The sequence below is a fragment of the Opisthocomus hoazin genome, chromosome 1 (assembly GCF_030867145.1).
Source record: "Opisthocomus hoazin isolate bOpiHoa1 chromosome 1, bOpiHoa1.hap1, whole genome shotgun sequence".
Taxonomy (NCBI): domain Eukaryota; kingdom Metazoa; phylum Chordata; class Aves; order Opisthocomiformes; family Opisthocomidae; genus Opisthocomus; species Opisthocomus hoazin.
In genome coordinates this window covers 157,018,535-157,036,348 of record NC_134414.1, presented here as the reverse complement: position 1 = coordinate 157,036,348, position 17,814 = coordinate 157,018,535, and the positions used below count along the sequence as shown (strand labels likewise).

Genomic DNA, 17,814 nt, shown 5'->3' with positions numbered 1-17,814 from the left:
CCATGTTCCTTCCTGCCCCTCTTTTATGCAAAACTACATTATGCACTGTGATACAATTCCAGTACACAGGGAATATTTTGAGATACTTGAGAAGGATCTGGATTGAAGTCTGTAGAAGGTAACAGAACCAGTAAAAATAATCCTCTATATTGGTGCTGTAGCCTGATTCAAACTTTTAAGTTTGCACCTTGTACACTGAAGTCAAAAGGGTAACGTCAAGATGCACAAATTCACGGAAAGCATTCGACAGCAAAAGCAGGGTGCTACAGAAAGCCAAGACCCTGGAATCTACTGAACAAGGAAATTCACTACCAACCTTTCTTCTGGTACTCATCCATACTCGAAAAGAGTTTTGTTTCATTTTCTAATACAGTAAGCAATTATGCAGCAGCTGTTCTTTTCGATGGCTATTTCTTGACTGTAGAAAACACACTGTTTATCATAAACCAACACCGCCAAAGACTGGTTGCCTTCTAAGCATAGTATAACAACAGTGACTATAATTGAAATCGGAGACCAGATGACTTCACTGCTCTCTGCTTTGTCTGATGTCTTTTCAGTGTTTTAACTAGATCTATGTAAATTCTAGGATTGACAAAGACACCTTCCCATGAGGGAAGACTTGAATGTCATGCACATCCAACCCATAAACACACCCACTATAGGTTGAAATCCTGCACTCTCAGGTGAATACATGCTCTCTCTCGCTTTAAGTAAGAGCTAAACACAATGTGGCTCCCAAAACTTTGGTTACTCGTAATACATTTTATAGTTTTTCTCTTACGTTATACATCAGTACAGGCCACACCACCTTAGAAATCTGCTATTATGAGAAAGTTAAGATGAATTAGCAAAAGATATGAAACTAATACAAACAAGATAAAGCAGTAAGAATGCAGAATAAATAATGCAGAATAAAACTCTGACTTTGCTGAACTATGACACAGCCACCTACAGCCATATCAGAGCACCCATACAGGATTTAACTGATATACTTCTTAACTTCACTCTCCAAGCTGGTTATTCTTTACTCTCCTGAGTGTTCCATACAGAGAAATCTTTACTGTGATTGATTACCTCCTCCAGGGAGTAAGTATTTAAAAAGAAAAGAAAAGAAAAAAAAAAAAGACTCAGACAACAAGAAGACTTGCAGAAACAAGAGACTGAGATTGATGCTGCTGTCACATAGCTCCCAGTTTCTTAATTTATTATGACAGTCTGAGAATCTAACTTCATAGTTGACAGCGACTAAGATTTATTCCACACTGCTGATTACTTCCCCATACCTAACAAAAAACCTTGGGCCGATGCTGATTTATACTCTTACTTGTTTTGGTACTTCTCAGATCACATTGGCTTAAGAAAGCAAACATATGGCAAACTAACATGTAAAGAAAGTTTTATCTCATTTGAACTCAAAAGATTAACATGGGGTGACTAAACATTAGAGTACTTTTGAAGGGGGAAACTTTCAGCTACAGAAATAGAAAAAGCAGAATAAGAAAAGCAGCCTGTTCAGATTCTAGCTTCAGAGAGGGCTGGATATCAGAGGCCTTTCCATCAACCACAATGAGAATTCCATATTTTTATTTGCCTTCCAGACTGAACATGGATGTAATTTCAAAATTAGTCTCCAATTTTGGGCTCCAAACTTCCGACAGCAACAATCTTATTTTCAAAGACGTTGATTAACTGAAGTCCATGGAACTGCACCCATGAAAAATCAGGCAGCGGTTCATCTGAGCGACAGTAAACATACACTTTAGGATGAGGGCAGTCACACACACAAAATACCTGTTTCTCTCTAGTGACTCCAAGGTGAGTACAGATAGATGTCTTGTATGCAGACATTGACACTCCACCAGCTGAAGCACAGTCTCGGACATTTAAAGTAAGTGATTCTTAATTTGCCTGCTTCATAAGCTTTATAGAAACGCAGGACTTGGCTTCTTGGTTGTTAAATGTTTCTAAAATTTGTATGCAAACACCATGATAACAATTCTCATCCATGTATTATGGAACTTGCCTTGAAGAGCGGAGGTTGCAATGGCTCAGAGTCTGGAAATTTCTGCAGTTACCAGGTGCCATAAAACTAAATCTGAGATTTAAAAGAGGAAGATCATCAGAACTAACATATTATAGTCCCATCTCGAAAGAGAGGTTTAACTTTTTACAATTGGCCGTTACCACTTGCACTGTGAAGACTCTCACAAGATGCAGTCAACCAACTAACAAAAGTAAACACATATATACAGAAGTTGGACGTAAACATGTAATACAGAATTGTCTACAGAACATTTACTTATCCTCCTAGTTATTCATATTTGCTCAGCACCCAGACATCAGTTAGTGGAAGGCACTGCCTAATAGTAGTACATGTTATAAAATCTGATGCATGCCTCTGTACCACAAAGATTGGATACTTTAAAGATCTGAAAACAGTCATACAGTAAAAATCAGTTTGCTGAAGAAACATATCAGAAAGTAACTTCCTTTGCCATTTAAGCTTGCTTCTGAAAAACAAAGAACTTTAAACAATGCACTCTGGTTTTTCATCCTGAAAGAATGCATTCATCACTAAAATCCAGTTAGTTATGCAATTTGCAGCGTGGATTTTTGCGTATGCAGCCACTGCAGCTTGTCTGGGGGAGGTTCAGCAACTTCTCCCCATTTGCAGAGGTCCTCTAATGCCAAGGTTCATACTATGCTCCAAGGACACAGTCAATGCCAGTCATTGCAGAAATACAGAACACACAAAGGTTTAAAACATACAGCTACATCTATGGTTAAAACTTGCATTTCAACACTTTTCATCCTGTCTGTCAGTGTATGTTCTGTAGGGCCCTATTCCCATCTTGTGCCTGGGCCCCTCACATTTAGAACACATCCCCGCTACCTAACCACTGAGCCCTGATTTGGGAGTCTGGCCTCCTTCTCTTAAGACATTAAACAACTGCCAAGTCCTGAAGTTCTGCTCAAGCAACACTCTCACTGGAATCACTGGAAACAAGTAAGAGCTTCAAGATTTAGATTAATAACTTTCTCTAAAAATATATCATAATTTTACATGTGTTTTAATAAAAATGAAGAGTTATGAAAAGAAGGCTATTGCATTTATTCAATCCTCCTTCGTCTGCCAAGGAGCTTAAGATTATCAACCACGAAAATCTAGAAGAGAGTTTATGACTGATAATATTATTAGAGTCCCTGCTGATGTGCTAGAGTAGGACAATACTAAACTGTCAGCTCACCTAATAGTCTCCCAGAACTAGGAACGAAGGCCAAGGAAAACTGGAAGACAGCCAAGAAAATGGACCATTTTTCAGCTTCTCCTTAAAATACTTGTTTTTATGAAACTAAAAACAACTTTACAAAAACTGTTTAGTTTTATATTTAAAATGTTCACATAAAAAAAAAATCTGTATTTGAACTGTTGGGAAACATAAAGAAAAATAAACATCAGTAACAGAAGCATTCACTTGGAGTTCAAGCAAGCAACACATTGTGCACAGCTGTCTGGAGAGGAAGAAAAATACAGCTAAATTAAAAGGAAGACACTGGTCTCTTTAATCATACCAGTGATTATGCAATCCTAAATGAGTTATGTACCACTTCTCGACATTGTACATCTGGGAGCTTTAGAAATGATTCCTCACACGCTTGCAACTCTCCTCCCATTTCATGTTGAAAGGCAGATTAGGCCATAATCCCCCATCCCAGTGTTGTATACATTCAGACAAACAGAAGGGGAGGAATAGGTAGATTTTGGGTTCTAACTCTTTTGGGTTTGTTTCGGAAGAAAAACGTAGAGCACTGGAACATTCACTGAAAGAGGATGAACGATATGATGTGATACACATACATGTGCATACATACTAACGTTCTTTTTGTCAAGTCAGATTGAGGATTACTACTACCCAGTCAGGCATTGCGCCTACACGCCAGCGTCAAAACCTCTCCTCTCTTGAAATAAGCCAACAGATTTTAAGGAGCACTACAAGACAGGAACCTGGGCTTAGATCCTAACCTCAGACCTTAGAAGAAAAGAAATTGTGTGATTTGAAACATGAACCCAATTTTTACACCCATTTGGGATCCCAAAGCCCATTTTATAACAGGCAGATGTTACTTCGAGGCCTGTGACCATCTGCTCCTGGTTTGTCTCAGAAGTTTCTCCTTTCACTGCAGGCTCCCAAACGCCTCACTGCGACTGTCTCTCTGCTTGACCTGCCAAAGCTGGCAGACTAGAACTACTCCTGGAGCAGATGCAGTTGCTCTGGGGAAAGTGCCACCTCTCCCTTCCCACAGAGGCTTCTCCATATGACTCAGTCACTTTGTCAAGAAATGCAAAATAGCATCTGAGAACAGACAAATAAATCAGTAATGTCCATTTTACAGGCTGGAAAATCAGGCTTTCTCCCCAAAGCACACCTTCAAGATTGTGGACATAACCAGGCTATTCAATTCTTTACTACTGTATTCACAGCTGACATTGTGCTTGCGTTTTTGTCCACCACACTGAACATTCAGCTCTTGCAGAGAGCTGCACGGAATCTATAATGCACACTAGTAAATGCATTTCTGGCTTGATTTATAATCAGAAGTTCACTCTGCTTCCCAGGACTCTTCTCAGTCACACACGGGATTAACTCCTGAAGAACCATGAACTGTACTGGATCACCAAAACCTACTTCTGTAGTTGTTTTCAGGAGGTCTGACATACAAAAGAATTAATTGAGATATCATATTATAGATATCTAAAATTAGTAAATGTTACTTTTCTGTAAAAGAAATGAAAGTTAGACAGAATATTTGAAACAAGAGTGAGTAAGCAGGGATTCAGTAGGGTAACGATTCTATTCTTGGCTGTGCTGCAGACATCCAGACATCCTGCATGAAGACTGAGAAGTAATTTAATCTGTTTGCCCTAGTTCCTTACCTATAAAACAACAAAAATTCTATTTCTTTTCCTTACAGGATTTTCTGAGGACAAATCTATTAGTGTTTACAAGGTGTCCACGTACGTTCCTGCATAACAGCAATTAATATCACAGGAAAACCTATAAATAAAATAAATACCTCTCCAAATACATCATGATTTTTTTTGTCCATGCACCTTTGTATCTTTTTTGATAGTTTCTAATAAGAGTTTACAGCCTTCTTGAGCACACTTACTGATCAGAGAAATTATAAAGAGCAGAGGACTTCTAAAGATCAACACAGGTTTCATGAAGAAAGAAGAGTTAAGATGAGTGCAACCTGGAAGCAAGAAGTGTTTTTGTAAAAAAGCAAGGCTTACTCCCTTTTAAAAAGCAACTATCACAAACCACAGCTAAGGAGAAAATAAAAAACTCCAAACAAAACAGAGAGAGAGAGATACGTAGCACTTCATAGCTATTAATATTTAAATCTGAATAGATAAGCAAAAGAAAATGATCACTCCATGCAATTCCATTCTTCAACCGGAAATATTGGTCACACCCATATTTGGTTTGACAAACAGAAAACAATGAGTTGTGTGGGTTGTGTTGATTTTTTAGGAAGAAGTACCTAACTATGTGTACACAAGACTCTGCCTCCAGGAATAAAGGACAGAAGAGCAGAATGTGGCGGATGTATTACAAGGTTTTCTCAAACTAAGAACCAATGAAAGTCAGTTTTTGTTTCTATATATTTTTCTTGTACACTCTTTTTTCCCCCCATTTTTTCATGTTCTGATCAAATGTACGTGAATTCCAGAAGGCTTGGAACAGTTGGAGTATCAGCTGATACTTGAGCCCTTTGGCAAGGAAATTTTGCAAAGCAAAGCTCCCCGCTTTCTCATCCGATTAGTTATAGCACTCTCTTCCACCTTCTATTTCCAGATTCTGAATAAGTTTGTTAGACTTGGTCAGGAGTACCAACAAGAACTGCTTTCAGCAAGGTTTCTAGTAAGCTTTTCCTGGATAAGTCACAAGGTTTAGCAATCCATGATAAGCTTCAGAACAATTCCCGTCCCAATAGTTTGACAATTCCCATCCCAATAGCTTGAAAGTAAACTGAAAAACCCATGAAATTCTCTTCTACCCTCCTGCGTACATTCTAGAGCCACCATAGTGACAGCTATGCCAAGCTCCCCTGAAAATCTCACCGAAAAGGAAGACAAATTCTCAAGCCTTCTCTATGACATCCCCATCCATTGTGTATCTCACTTTGTACAACATCCAGGCTCAATCTACCTCCTCTGCCATCTGCTCTCTGTCTCACTGAAAGCCTCCAAGAGAATGTGAAGACAGAGTACAAGTATGCCCAACCGCCAGTGAGGCCTCCAATCAATAACACACTTACACATATGCAAAAGTCAGTCTTCTTACTTAATATTAAGCCAAGTAAAAATACCTAGGCAAATTAGGAAGACCTTGAAGTGTCATACTGAATCAGAGCAGGGAGGATATTTTGAATAACCAGTCTTAAAGACATTAAGTCTTATCCATTGACACTCTGTAGCAAAGATCTACAGATTTTACCACATATCTGAGAACAGACTCTGATTTATTACAAATGAGATGGGTAAAGTGTTTGGCACTAATAGGAAAGATGATCAGTTATGCCATCACCTCTCCTAAAGGCAAGAGAGAACAAAAATTGATAGCGTGCTTCAACATGTGAAAGACACAAAGAAGGAAAAATCAACTTATCAGTAACATCACAGAGAAAAAATGATCAAACAGGGAAAAACATCTGGACAGTCAGCTAATTTCTTATAAAAAAACAGACTGGTATTTCACTTATGAGAGGGGAAAACATATTTCATGACTGGTTTCAAATGAAGGATAAAGAAAACCTATTGCATGAGACCAAATATTAGTCTTACATCCACTGAGCAGAATTTGGAGCAATTTTGGGAACGAGCTACTGCTATTTCAAGTGATTACAGGGCTAAAATAAATTATTTTTAGCCAGACAAGGATCTCATCATAGTTTGAATTCCCTGTGGTGTCATTTCATGTTATATTTGAGAAAGTCCTCAATAAAAATGTCAAATAGAAAGCCAGTCAAGTTCCCCTGAGGACAGTTTTGGACATTTTCCAGTACAAATTTTAGTCTTGAATTCTTAACCAAACACCTCTTCCCAACAAATAAATAAATAAATAAGAAATTTCACTTGATTACAAAGAGAGAAATGATTAGAAAGAGATAAATGTTGAAATATAAAGTCAGGAAAAAAAGACTTCAGCTGTCAACTGCATCTTATCTAATTAGTTGTGCATACTCCAAGTTTGTTATTTATAAAGACTGTAATCATCTTGCTATACCGGCGTTGCTAAAAAGACATCCAGTGAAGGTTTAAAAAGGAATGTAAATCCTGTCAAGAAGAGATGGCATAAGATTTTGCATCGACTTCAGCCAAGCAAGAGATGTAGAAGTCCTGATACAATGGTCTTGTCCATTGCAATCTGTTTCCTAGAGGCTCCCAGATGGCCTACAGGACTATCAGTGAGCTATCACGGGGTTCCACTCCCAGGCCTTCTATCTAAAATCACTAGACAAAGATTTCTGGTGATGTATGTGTTATAAAATGCAGCCCAAGTCACTGAGAGAGCAACTCAGCTTCTAAACATCTGAGTCAGATGTCGTTTTAGATTCCTTACGTTATCCCATCCAGTCTCCATCTCACACTCCAGATCTGCTCCTGTAGATCTCACACCACACCTGCCAGCTCCATGGTGTACTCCTGGCATGAAGCTCCTATGTCTAGGCAGTCAAATGACCCCCTAAGAGTTCTTGCTGCCTGGCTACCCACACACTGACAAAATGGACCCCAACTGTAATGCCTGGAAGGCCAAAGAATGAGGGAGAAGTAGGAACAGTGTAGTCTGATGTGGGGTCACTCCTAGCAAATCTTCTGTCCAAGCACATACATATCCACGGCACCGTATGAGAAGATGGTTCAGGCAGGGTTTTCAAAATCAACCTACCACGAGTTTTGTAGGCTCCTCTACAAATTCTGCAGAAATGACGTAATTCTACACAAGATCCACTGCAGCCCTACTTAATGTGTATACAGACTTAATTTCAGCAAGCTGATCAAACATTACATGCCTCTTCTAAGAGGAACATAAACTTGATACATAGAATAAATTATACAGTACCTTACAGCAATCTTCATTTTGACAGTTCTGTAAAGTCCTATGGAGCTTGGGGGGAGGGAATCAGTAAAAGAATGCATTGAACTGTGAAAAACATTGTCACTAATCTTACAAAGAGTTCTTGGTCTTCTCATAATCCATGAAAAATAAGTGGTTTCTCAAAAAGCAAAAACAGGTGGAAGCCAGTGGACTAATCAAAACTTTATTTCCTTTCAATGACTAATTTCCTCCCGGAGAAAAAAAAAAATACCTTTGGAATAAATTCACCAAGTTTTACATGCTGGGAAAAGTTTATAAAAGGTTACAGAAATACTGATTTAATCATGTGCAAATATAAGGTTTGTTTTTTATTTGAGACCTCGCTGCGTCCTCTTAAAAACAGCCAACAGCATTTACACATTTCTGGTAGCACAAGTGAAGGGAAATACAACTATTCCAGAGGGAAAAGACTAGACTGTCCCTCTTTTCAAAACGGGTACTGTGCTCATGGGCACAAACAGGCTGTCCCAGCAGCCAGCATAACCGATAATGCCAGCAGCCAGCTAGTGACCAAATGATGACAGAAAACTGAAGTTCTCTAGCAATGAAGTCCCAGATCCGAGTTAGCACACAACAGTTAGTCATAGCAAGAGTTGCATGGCCACCATCAGGATTAAAAACTTCACTCTGAGACCTTACAACCAGACACTTCTGTCCCCAGTAAACTCGCTCAAATTTTAAAGGCAGAAAGAGGAATGTGTCTTGATGACCTTTTCAGTGCCTCTAAGTAAAATCAGTTATTTTACTGAGACATAACAAAGACCATTCATCAGTTACAAATATTCAATCTGCATGTGAGGAACAGAAACTTCCCCAGTCCACGGTCTCAAAATCAGAAAAGCAATTGTGACCTCTTAGTCTCCTGAAGTTGCACACTGTGAAAAGGGAGCCCTTTGCTATTATTCCCACTCATCTGTTCACCGAACCTCTTCTAGAAGCAACATCATTCCTAACATTTGTGGGGTAACACAAAAAGTCAGCTCAGAGTAGAATATGGGCAGACATCGATTCTAAAAAACTAAAAAGATCTCTTGGCAAGCTTTGGATCAATACTTTCAAACATAGCTGCCTGTTATGCGTAATGGCTGATATTATATTGTAGGCTTTTTTTTCCCCAAAAAAAATCCCCAAGTGGCTGAATAGAAACTAGCGAAGAGAAAATTAGAAATTTGGCTACCTCTGTAGATCCAGTCTGTATGTTTCATGATCAGAGAGCAACAACACAGATAACAGGGGTTCGATGAGATCCCAGAGATCTCCTGAAGCATTCATCCTTTATCAGGTCACTCCTTCTGCTGTTGACACTTGCTAACCTACTTTCCCCTACTACTATGGGAATAATTTGGAAACAAAGTTGAAAATAGTAAGCTGTTTGAAATAACGTACGTGCAGTTATCTGAATTCCAAATAGTCAAACCATTTGATTACATAGAATCATAGAACAGTTTGGGTTAGAAGGAACCTTAAAGCTTATCTCGTTCCAACCCCCCTGCCATGGGCCGGGACACCTTCCACCAGACCAGCTTGCTCAGAGCTCCATCCAACCTGGGCTTGAACACTGCTGGGGAGGGGGCAGCCACAGCTTCTTTGGGCAACCTGTCCCAGTGTCTCACCACCCTCATGGTGAAGAATTTCTTCCTACTATCTAATCTAAATCTAACAGCTTTCAGCGTAAAGCCATTACCCTTGTCCTATCGCCACATGCCCTTGTAAAAAGTCCCTCTCCAGCTTTCTTGTAGGCCCCCTTCAAGGTACTGGAAGGCTGCTCTAAGGTCTCCCCGCAGCCTTCTCTTCTCCAGGCTGAACAGCCCCAGCTCTCTCTGCCTGTCCTCACAGGAGAGGTGCTCCAGCCCTCTGAGCATTTTTGTGGCCTCCTCTGGACTCATTCCAACAGGTCTACATCCTTCCTGTGCTGAGGGCTCCAGAGCTGGACGCAGGACTCCAGGTGAGGTCTCAGCAGAGCAGAGGAGAGGGGCAGAATCGCCGCCCTCAACCTGCTGGCCATGCTGCTTTTGATGCAGCCCAGGATATGGTTGGCCTGCTGGGCTGCGAGCACACACTGCCAGGTCATGTTGAGCTTCTAGTCAACCAACACCCCTAAGTCCTTCTCCTCAGGGCTGCTCTCAATCCCTTCTCTGCCCAGCCTGGATTTGTGCTTGGGATTGCCCGGACCCATGTGCAGGACCTTGCACTTGGCCTTGTTGAACCTCCTGAGGTTCACACAGGCCCACCACTCAAGCCTGTCAAGGTCACATCCCTTCCCTCCAGCGTGTCGACTGCACCACACAGCTTGGTGTCATTGGCAGACTTGCTGCGGGTGCACTCGGTCCCACTATCCATGTCACCGATGTTAAACAGCATTACTATGTTTGTGGCTTGTTTTCTTAAGAGATATTAACGAACATTAGTATAAATAGAGTTTTTCTTTCTTTTTTAAATGAATGTCTGGCTGCTCTTTGTATAAGAAATACCTCTTCCACAATTAATCTTATGACTACCACAGGTTGAGGGAAATAAATCTATTTAGTCTGTTCTACAACATGAGAAATTTGGAAGTTTGAGTCAAAAACCTGTCAATGGTCAGGACATATAATCCATCTAAACAAATATTACTTAGTTTGAAAATGAACACAGTAGGAAATACATCTACTGAAAGGCTAACCAAATAATGGCTCAGAAATTCTAGTTGTTCCACAGCTTCAGTGAGTGTGGACTGGTGCTACCAGACTTTATTGTTTCTGGTTCACTACCTGATTTCTTGACTTTTATTGCAAAGAATCTGTTTTTACCATAGTAAAGGTGCTGCATGACACAGAAAAAATACCCCTTTTCTGCACTGTTTTATAAGCATAGCCCTGAAATGAATTTGGGACTGTACCAAACACTGGTCTTTGCATCTACACTAGGAATATTGAGAAAGATAGTCCCTAGGTGCTAGGATTTAGGTAAAATGACTACCAAGTAAGCAGGTACGGGAAACCGGATGCAGCAGTCAAGGTTCATTTCCAGGTAACGGGTGTGAAGGAATTTCAAAACAAAACCTATACATTTTAAGCTTATAGGATAAACCCAGCCTATTTAAACCAGAGCAATAGACATGAAATAAAAAAAACCAGATCCCATAATCCTCAGACTGCTGAAGCAATTAAAATCCTTCTCTGTACATGGCAGTGTCCCTCCCCTTTGTAAACAGCTATTCCTGATAACTGTTTCTTTGCCCTTTTTTATTGTCCAAGTATTCCTTCAGCAGACCTGCACTTTTAACATTCTGTAATGTATGTTCATACAGCATGTCCTAGAACTATGTTACCCTAAAAGATAAAAAAGGGCAGGGGGAGCTTTAAAGATATGACTGGAATTATGGAAATTGGAAGAAACAGACAAAATGTATTTAAGTGGATGGGACAGATTACTGTTTTAAGAAAAGAAGCCAAAACATCCAGCACAGGCTTTGGAGGTCAGCGAGGGGGTTTAGCAATGTCAAAGACGGGCAAACTGATCTGAGTATGTTAGGACTAAGAACACCAGCCTTAAAGGTCTGGTCTAAACAACACCGTAGTCAATGGACAGGTTTGAACTTCTTCAGTGTGATTCAGATCAGATCTTTACTGAAACCATACCAGATGACAGACTGCAGCAAGCAGATCAGGCCTTCCTACCACAGCCATGAAATGAAACTTCCTTGCCAGCATTCACCACTTACCAAGACAGTTGTGGCCATCATGGGCTAACATGAACCCATCGTAGCATGTACACCTGTAGTTGCCTGGAATGTTGATACACTCATGGACACAACCCCCATTGTAGAAGTCATTTTCGCACTCGTCAATATCTGAAACACAAGAGGAAAAAGAAGCTTTTGTAAAAAGAGAATACTAAGAATACAGAAAAATTTCTCCAATCCAGCACAATCTTCAAATACATTCATGTTCCTAATCTTCCTGTATATTCATATTGCCTATTTCATCCAACAGATGGCTCAGGGAATTACTGACTGAATATGTCAGGGTCATATACGACTGAACAGCAGCAAGCCAATGTACAGAACACTCCTTCCCAAAATAACTGTAGTATCAACACAGTAAATAATGATATGTCGTCAAAAATTAAAAAGAAACACCTGATTTAGGTACATTTTTTATACTTAAAATGTAGGTTTTGGGTTTTGTCTTTAACATAATCAAGCTGGTGACACTGTGGCTGGTGTCACTGTCACAAATTTGGGGGTTTTTTGACAATGGGATAGCCTACATGGCACCAACCTTGCTGGCATCAAATGGGAGTCACCTTTCTCAAAGGGGAAAGAGGGTCTTTGCTCAGGAGCTTATGGGGCTCATCGGCAGGGCTTTAAACTAGATGTGAAAGGGGAGGGGGAACATATCAGGCTTGCCTGTGACAAGCTGTGGGATGATACGCAACAGTTAGAGGGACGGGGTGCTACCATGGGCCCTCAACTTGTTGCCCAGAGGCATGCTGGGGACACTGCAGCACAGCTGAAGTCTTGCGGAGATGAGCGGGGGTTCCTGAGGTAGTAGGAGCCAACAAGGAAACTTCTGTGAAATACCCCAAGGGAAATAAGGGGTGTTCCTCTAAGAAGGTGACACAGCCAACTGTCCAGATGAAGTGCCTCTACACGAATGCACACAACATGGGCAACAAACAGGAGGAGCTGGAAGCTACCATGCTGCTAGAAAGCTATGACCTAGTGTGGCTGTCAATGGCTACAGGTGGTTCAGAAGGGACAGGTGGGGAAGGAGAGGTGGAGGCGTTGCCCTCTGCATCAAGAAATGGATAGGAGGCGAACAGTTGCCCGACAACAGCCACAAGCAGGTCAAAAACTTATAGGCAAGAATCAGAGACAGAGGCAACGAAGGAAACCTTGTAGCTGGTGTCTACTACAGGCCACCCGATCAAGGGGAGTCTACTGACAAAGCCTTCCTACTCCAGCTCCAGGAGGCTTCATGCTCACAGTCTCTCACCCTGCTGGGGGACTTGAACCACCCCGACATCTGCTGGAAAAGTAACACGGCGAGCTGTAGGCAATCCAGCAGATTCCTAGAATGCGTTGAGGAGAACTTCTTAAGCCAGGTAATAGACAGCCCTGCCAGAGGGGACGCAATACTGGATCTGATGGTCACCAATGCAAGTGAGCTCATCAGTGACGTCAAGCTTGGAGGCAACCTCAGCTGCAGTGATCGTGCATTGGTGGAGTTCACAGTCCTGAGGAATATGGGAAAGGTGAGGAGTATAGTCAGGACGCTAAATTTTAGGAAAGCAAACTTCCAGCTCTTCAACGAGTTAGTCAGTAGCACCCCCTGAGAAATGGTCCTCAGGGACAGGGGTGCAGAACAGAGCTGGCTTTGAGGGTGCTTTCCATAGAGCGCAAAAGCTCTCTTTCCCCAGGTATAAGAAATCAGGCAAGGAAGGGAAGAGGCTAGCATGGCCGAGTCCAGCCCTGTTGGTCAAACTAAAGAGCAAGAGGGAACTGCACAGGCAGTAGAAGCAAGGACAGGCATCTTGGGAAGAGTATAGGGACACTGACCGGTTGTGTAGGGATGAGGTCAGGAGGGCCAAGGCACAGCTAGAGCTGAATTTGGCAAGGGATGCTAAGAATAACAAGAAGGGCTTCTACAGGCATGTCAACCAGAAAAGGATGGTTAAAGAAAGCGTACCTCCCCAGGTGAACAAGAATAGTAACCTTGTATCAACAGATAAGGAGAAGGCTGAGGTACTCAACTTTTTTGCCTCAAGTCTTCACTGGCAACTCCTCTCCTCACCCCTCCTGGTTTGACGGACCATAAGATGGGTACCAGAAGGGTAAAGCCCCTCGCACTGTAAGGAAAGAACAAGTTTGTGACCACCTGAGGAACCTGAACATACGGTAAGTCTATGGGACCTGATGAGATGCATTCCCAAGTCCTGAGGGAACTGGCTGATGTAGTTGCCAAGACACTCTCCATGATATTTGAAAGGTCATGGCAGTCAGGTGAAGAACCTGGTGACTGGAAGAAGGGAAACATTTGTGCCCATTTTTAAAAAGGGTCAAAAGGAGGACCCCTGGAACTACCGACCTGTCAGCCTCACTTCTGTGCCTGGGAAGATCTTGGAACAGATCCTCCTAGAAGCCATGTTAAGGCATGTGGAGGACAGGGAGATGATTCAAGACAGCCAGCATGGCTTCACCAAGGGCAAGTCCTGCCTGACCAACCTAGTGGCCTTCTATGATGGAGTCACTGCATCAGTGGACAAGGGAAGAGTGATGAATGTCATCTGTCTGGACTTCTGTAAAGCCTTTGACACGGTCCCCCACAACATCCTTCTCTCTAAATTTGGGAGATATGGATTTGATAGGTGGACTGCTTGGCGGATGAGGAATTGGTTGGATGGTTGTATCCAGAGGGTAGTGATCAACAGTTCGATGTCCAAACGGACACCAGTGACAAGTCGTGTCCCTCAGGGGTCTGTACTGGCACCAGTGCTGTTTAGTATTTTCATCAATGACAGAGACAGCAGGATTGAGTGCACCCTCAGCAAGTTTGCTGACAACACCAAGCTGAATGGTGCAGTTGACACACTGGAAGAAGCGATGCCATCCAGGGGACCTTGACATGTGGGTCTGTGTGAATCTCATGAGGTTCAACAAGGCCAAGTGCAGGGTCCTGAACCTGGGTCAGGGCAACACCCACTATCAATACAGGCTGGAGGATGAAGGGATTGAGAGCAACCCTGCCAAGCAGGACTTGGGGGTGTTGGTGGGTGAAAAGCTGGACATGAGCTGACAACGTGTGCTTGCAGCCCACAACCATATCCTGGGCTGCATCAAAATGAGTGGCCGGCAGGTCAAGGGAGGCGATTCTGCCCCTCTACTCTGCTCTGGTGAGACCCCACCTGGAGTACTGCATCCAGCTCTGGAGCCCTCAGCACAAGGAGGACGTGAACCCGTTGGAGGAGGTCCAGAGGAGGGCCACCAAAATGCTCAGAGGGCTGGAGCACCTCTGCTGTGAGGACAGGCAGAGAGAGTTGGGACTGTTCAGCCTGGAGAAGAGAAGGCTGCAGGGAGCCTTCAGTACTTAAAGGGGGCTTATAAGAAAGACGGGGACAAACATTTTAGCAGGGCCTGTAGTGATAGGACAAGAGGTAATGGTTTTAAACTAAAAGAGGGTAGATTTAGACTGGATATAAGGAAGAAATTTTTTACAGTGAGGGTGGTGAAACACTGGTACAGGTTTGCCAGAGAGGTGGTAGATGCCCCATCCCTGGAAACATTCAAGGTCAGGTTGGACAGGGCTCTGAGCAGCCTGATCTGGTTGGAGATGTCCCTGCTCATTGCAAGGGGGTTGGACCTAGATGACCTTTAAAGGTCTGTTCCAACCCAAAGCATTCTGTGATTCTATGCAGACAACGAGTTAAACCTTTGACTTTGTAGTAACAAACAACTATTTGAAATATGCTATTAACATGGCACAAGACAAGAGAAAAGTATACCTTGTTTAAGAAAAAATTGTCTTCTCAGAACAAGGAAGATTTGGTATATTCCTGACAGTACATCAGGCTGTAGTTCTTTACAATAAACCTTGAAAAATACGATTTCTGAAATAGCTGTCACAGTTGACTGAGCTTTATGACATTACTATTGAGAATTTGGTAAAGTTTTGTCTGTCTCTTGCCCTCCCCCCACAAAATAAGCCCTATTATAATTTTCTGTATGAATTCATGGACAGCAACAACAACAACAACAACAAGTCCAATGTTTAATTCTTAGAAAGTATTCTAGAATTATTTTTAATTAGTTTGTTTTTCACTGGATTGTACCTGAAAGAGCAGCATAAATTATGAGAGATGCATTCTGCTTCAATTACAAACAATCCTGTTATGATCTTCCCTCCCTCATATAAAAAATCACTTTTTCACTCATTCTAGAAAGTGCAAACTTTCTTCTTTTTACAGATTGTATCTTGGCTTATAGGTGGAACATAAACCTCACAGTCACTGCTATGAATCATTCAGTGGTGCACACCAACCAACTAAAAATACACAAATAATTACAGACAGCCTCATAACTTGATAACTATCAGCTCTACATCTGTGGTGCACTAGACCAAAACCCCAGCTACTGTCCCTAAGTTAGACAGTGCATGATAAACAGACAAAGTCATCTTTTTAGAAAATCACCCGTTAGTACATCAGAGCTGCCCTGGCTGTACGTTTCAAACATGCCTTCCATTGCAGAAGTGGTTGAAATATTTCTATATTAGGTTCGCGTTCACACAGCCTTTTCTTTTTTTTTTTTTAACTTTTAAAAGTGCTCCAGGAAAAGCTTTGCTACATGGTATCATACCCAGCCGCAACCCCAAAACAGCAAGGTAGCTTGGTAAACCCAGATTCTTCTGAAAAGCCATCTCAGACTCAGTCACTCCATGCTTTGAGCATTTCTGGCCCTCAGGTTGAGTGTGGCTAGCTTCGTCCCTCGCTGCACAATCCTCTGAAGTTCCATCTGCTAGAGCAGGGACAGGCTCTTCTCTCTCAGGTCTGCCCCTCCCAGAAACCTTCAGCTCAGAACAGCCCAGGTCTCCACCCGCTTCCCTCCAACAGCTCTGATGCCCTCCTACAATCTCCTCCGCAGCTTGAAATGGGAATTACAAATCTGACACCATCTGCAAAAACAGCTAGCTTTTCTGATAACCCAGCATTCAGCACCACAGAAATGCTGGAATACAAGAGCTGGAGAAAGGGTCTTCCTAACAAAAATGCAACCTGCTGCTTAAACTTCCTTGTCTTTCAACCACTGCTCTGGTTCAGAAAGTTCCCGTCCTTCACTAACGATTTCCACCCATTAGCTGTACAAGTGCTGAGTCAGCACAGCCTACGGACGTGCTCTACCTTCTGGAGTGCAATATGACAACACAAAGATACGTCTGTAATTCTTCCCGAAAACAGTAACCAGCCAGTCCATTACTGCCCGTCGGGCTCACTCCGAGCACCCCTGCAGCACGGCAGTGCCATGTCCCCAAGGATCCGCTCTCCTCTGTTTGCAGCCCCGCGCGCCTGGGTGCACGCTGCCAAAGTGCTGCAGTCAGGTTTCTGCTTAGCAGATATTTGCAGCTTCCATTACCACTCATTAATATTTCCAGAAATTTCTCAAGCTACAGGGACAAAACCAGCTCAGCGGTAATGCCATGTTTTAACAGGCCAAGTCAGTAATAAAAAAGCACGTAACAGGATTTTGATGTCAGGCATGTTGGGCATTCCTTCAGGACACTCGGGAAAAATCGTACCTTCATTTTAAGATTTGTGCTTAATTTTTATCCAGCACCAAGTTTCTTCAGAAGAGGCAATTCAGAAGAAAGTGTTATCAGTTGTTATGTTATGCAGCATCAGACTGCCAAGGGCTGATCAATTCGTTCCCTTTCATCCAACAATGAATCAAATACGACTCTTTGTTTAAACATGCAATGGGAAAGCTTTTGAGAGCGACAAAAATCAAAGACACGTGAAGCATTTTGAATGCTTAGCCTTTATACAATACTTCATTCTAAAAAGCTGTACTACGATTAGCAGCACAAGGTGCTGATGTAATACAAACACTTAAGTTCCAGAAAGGGTAATCTAACAGATACATAAACTAGAAAAATAACAAAAGGAACAG

At 42.1% G+C, this 17,814-nt stretch overlaps 1 protein-coding gene across 5 annotated transcripts in view; it reads right to left on the bottom strand.

Annotated features, from left to right (window-relative positions):
• Window positions 1–17,814, bottom strand: part of SCUBE1 (signal peptide, CUB domain and EGF like domain containing 1) — a 218,334-nt gene that overhangs the window by 170,021 nt on the left and 30,499 nt on the right. For all 5 annotated transcript variants that reach the window (XM_075443399.1, XM_075443432.1, XM_075443410.1 and 2 more), the window contains exon 3: window positions 11,872–12,000. In XM_075443399.1, the coding sequence (XP_075299514.1) occupies window positions 11,872–12,000 (129 nt within the window). The remainder of the gene's footprint in view (window positions 1–11,871; window positions 12,001–17,814) is intronic.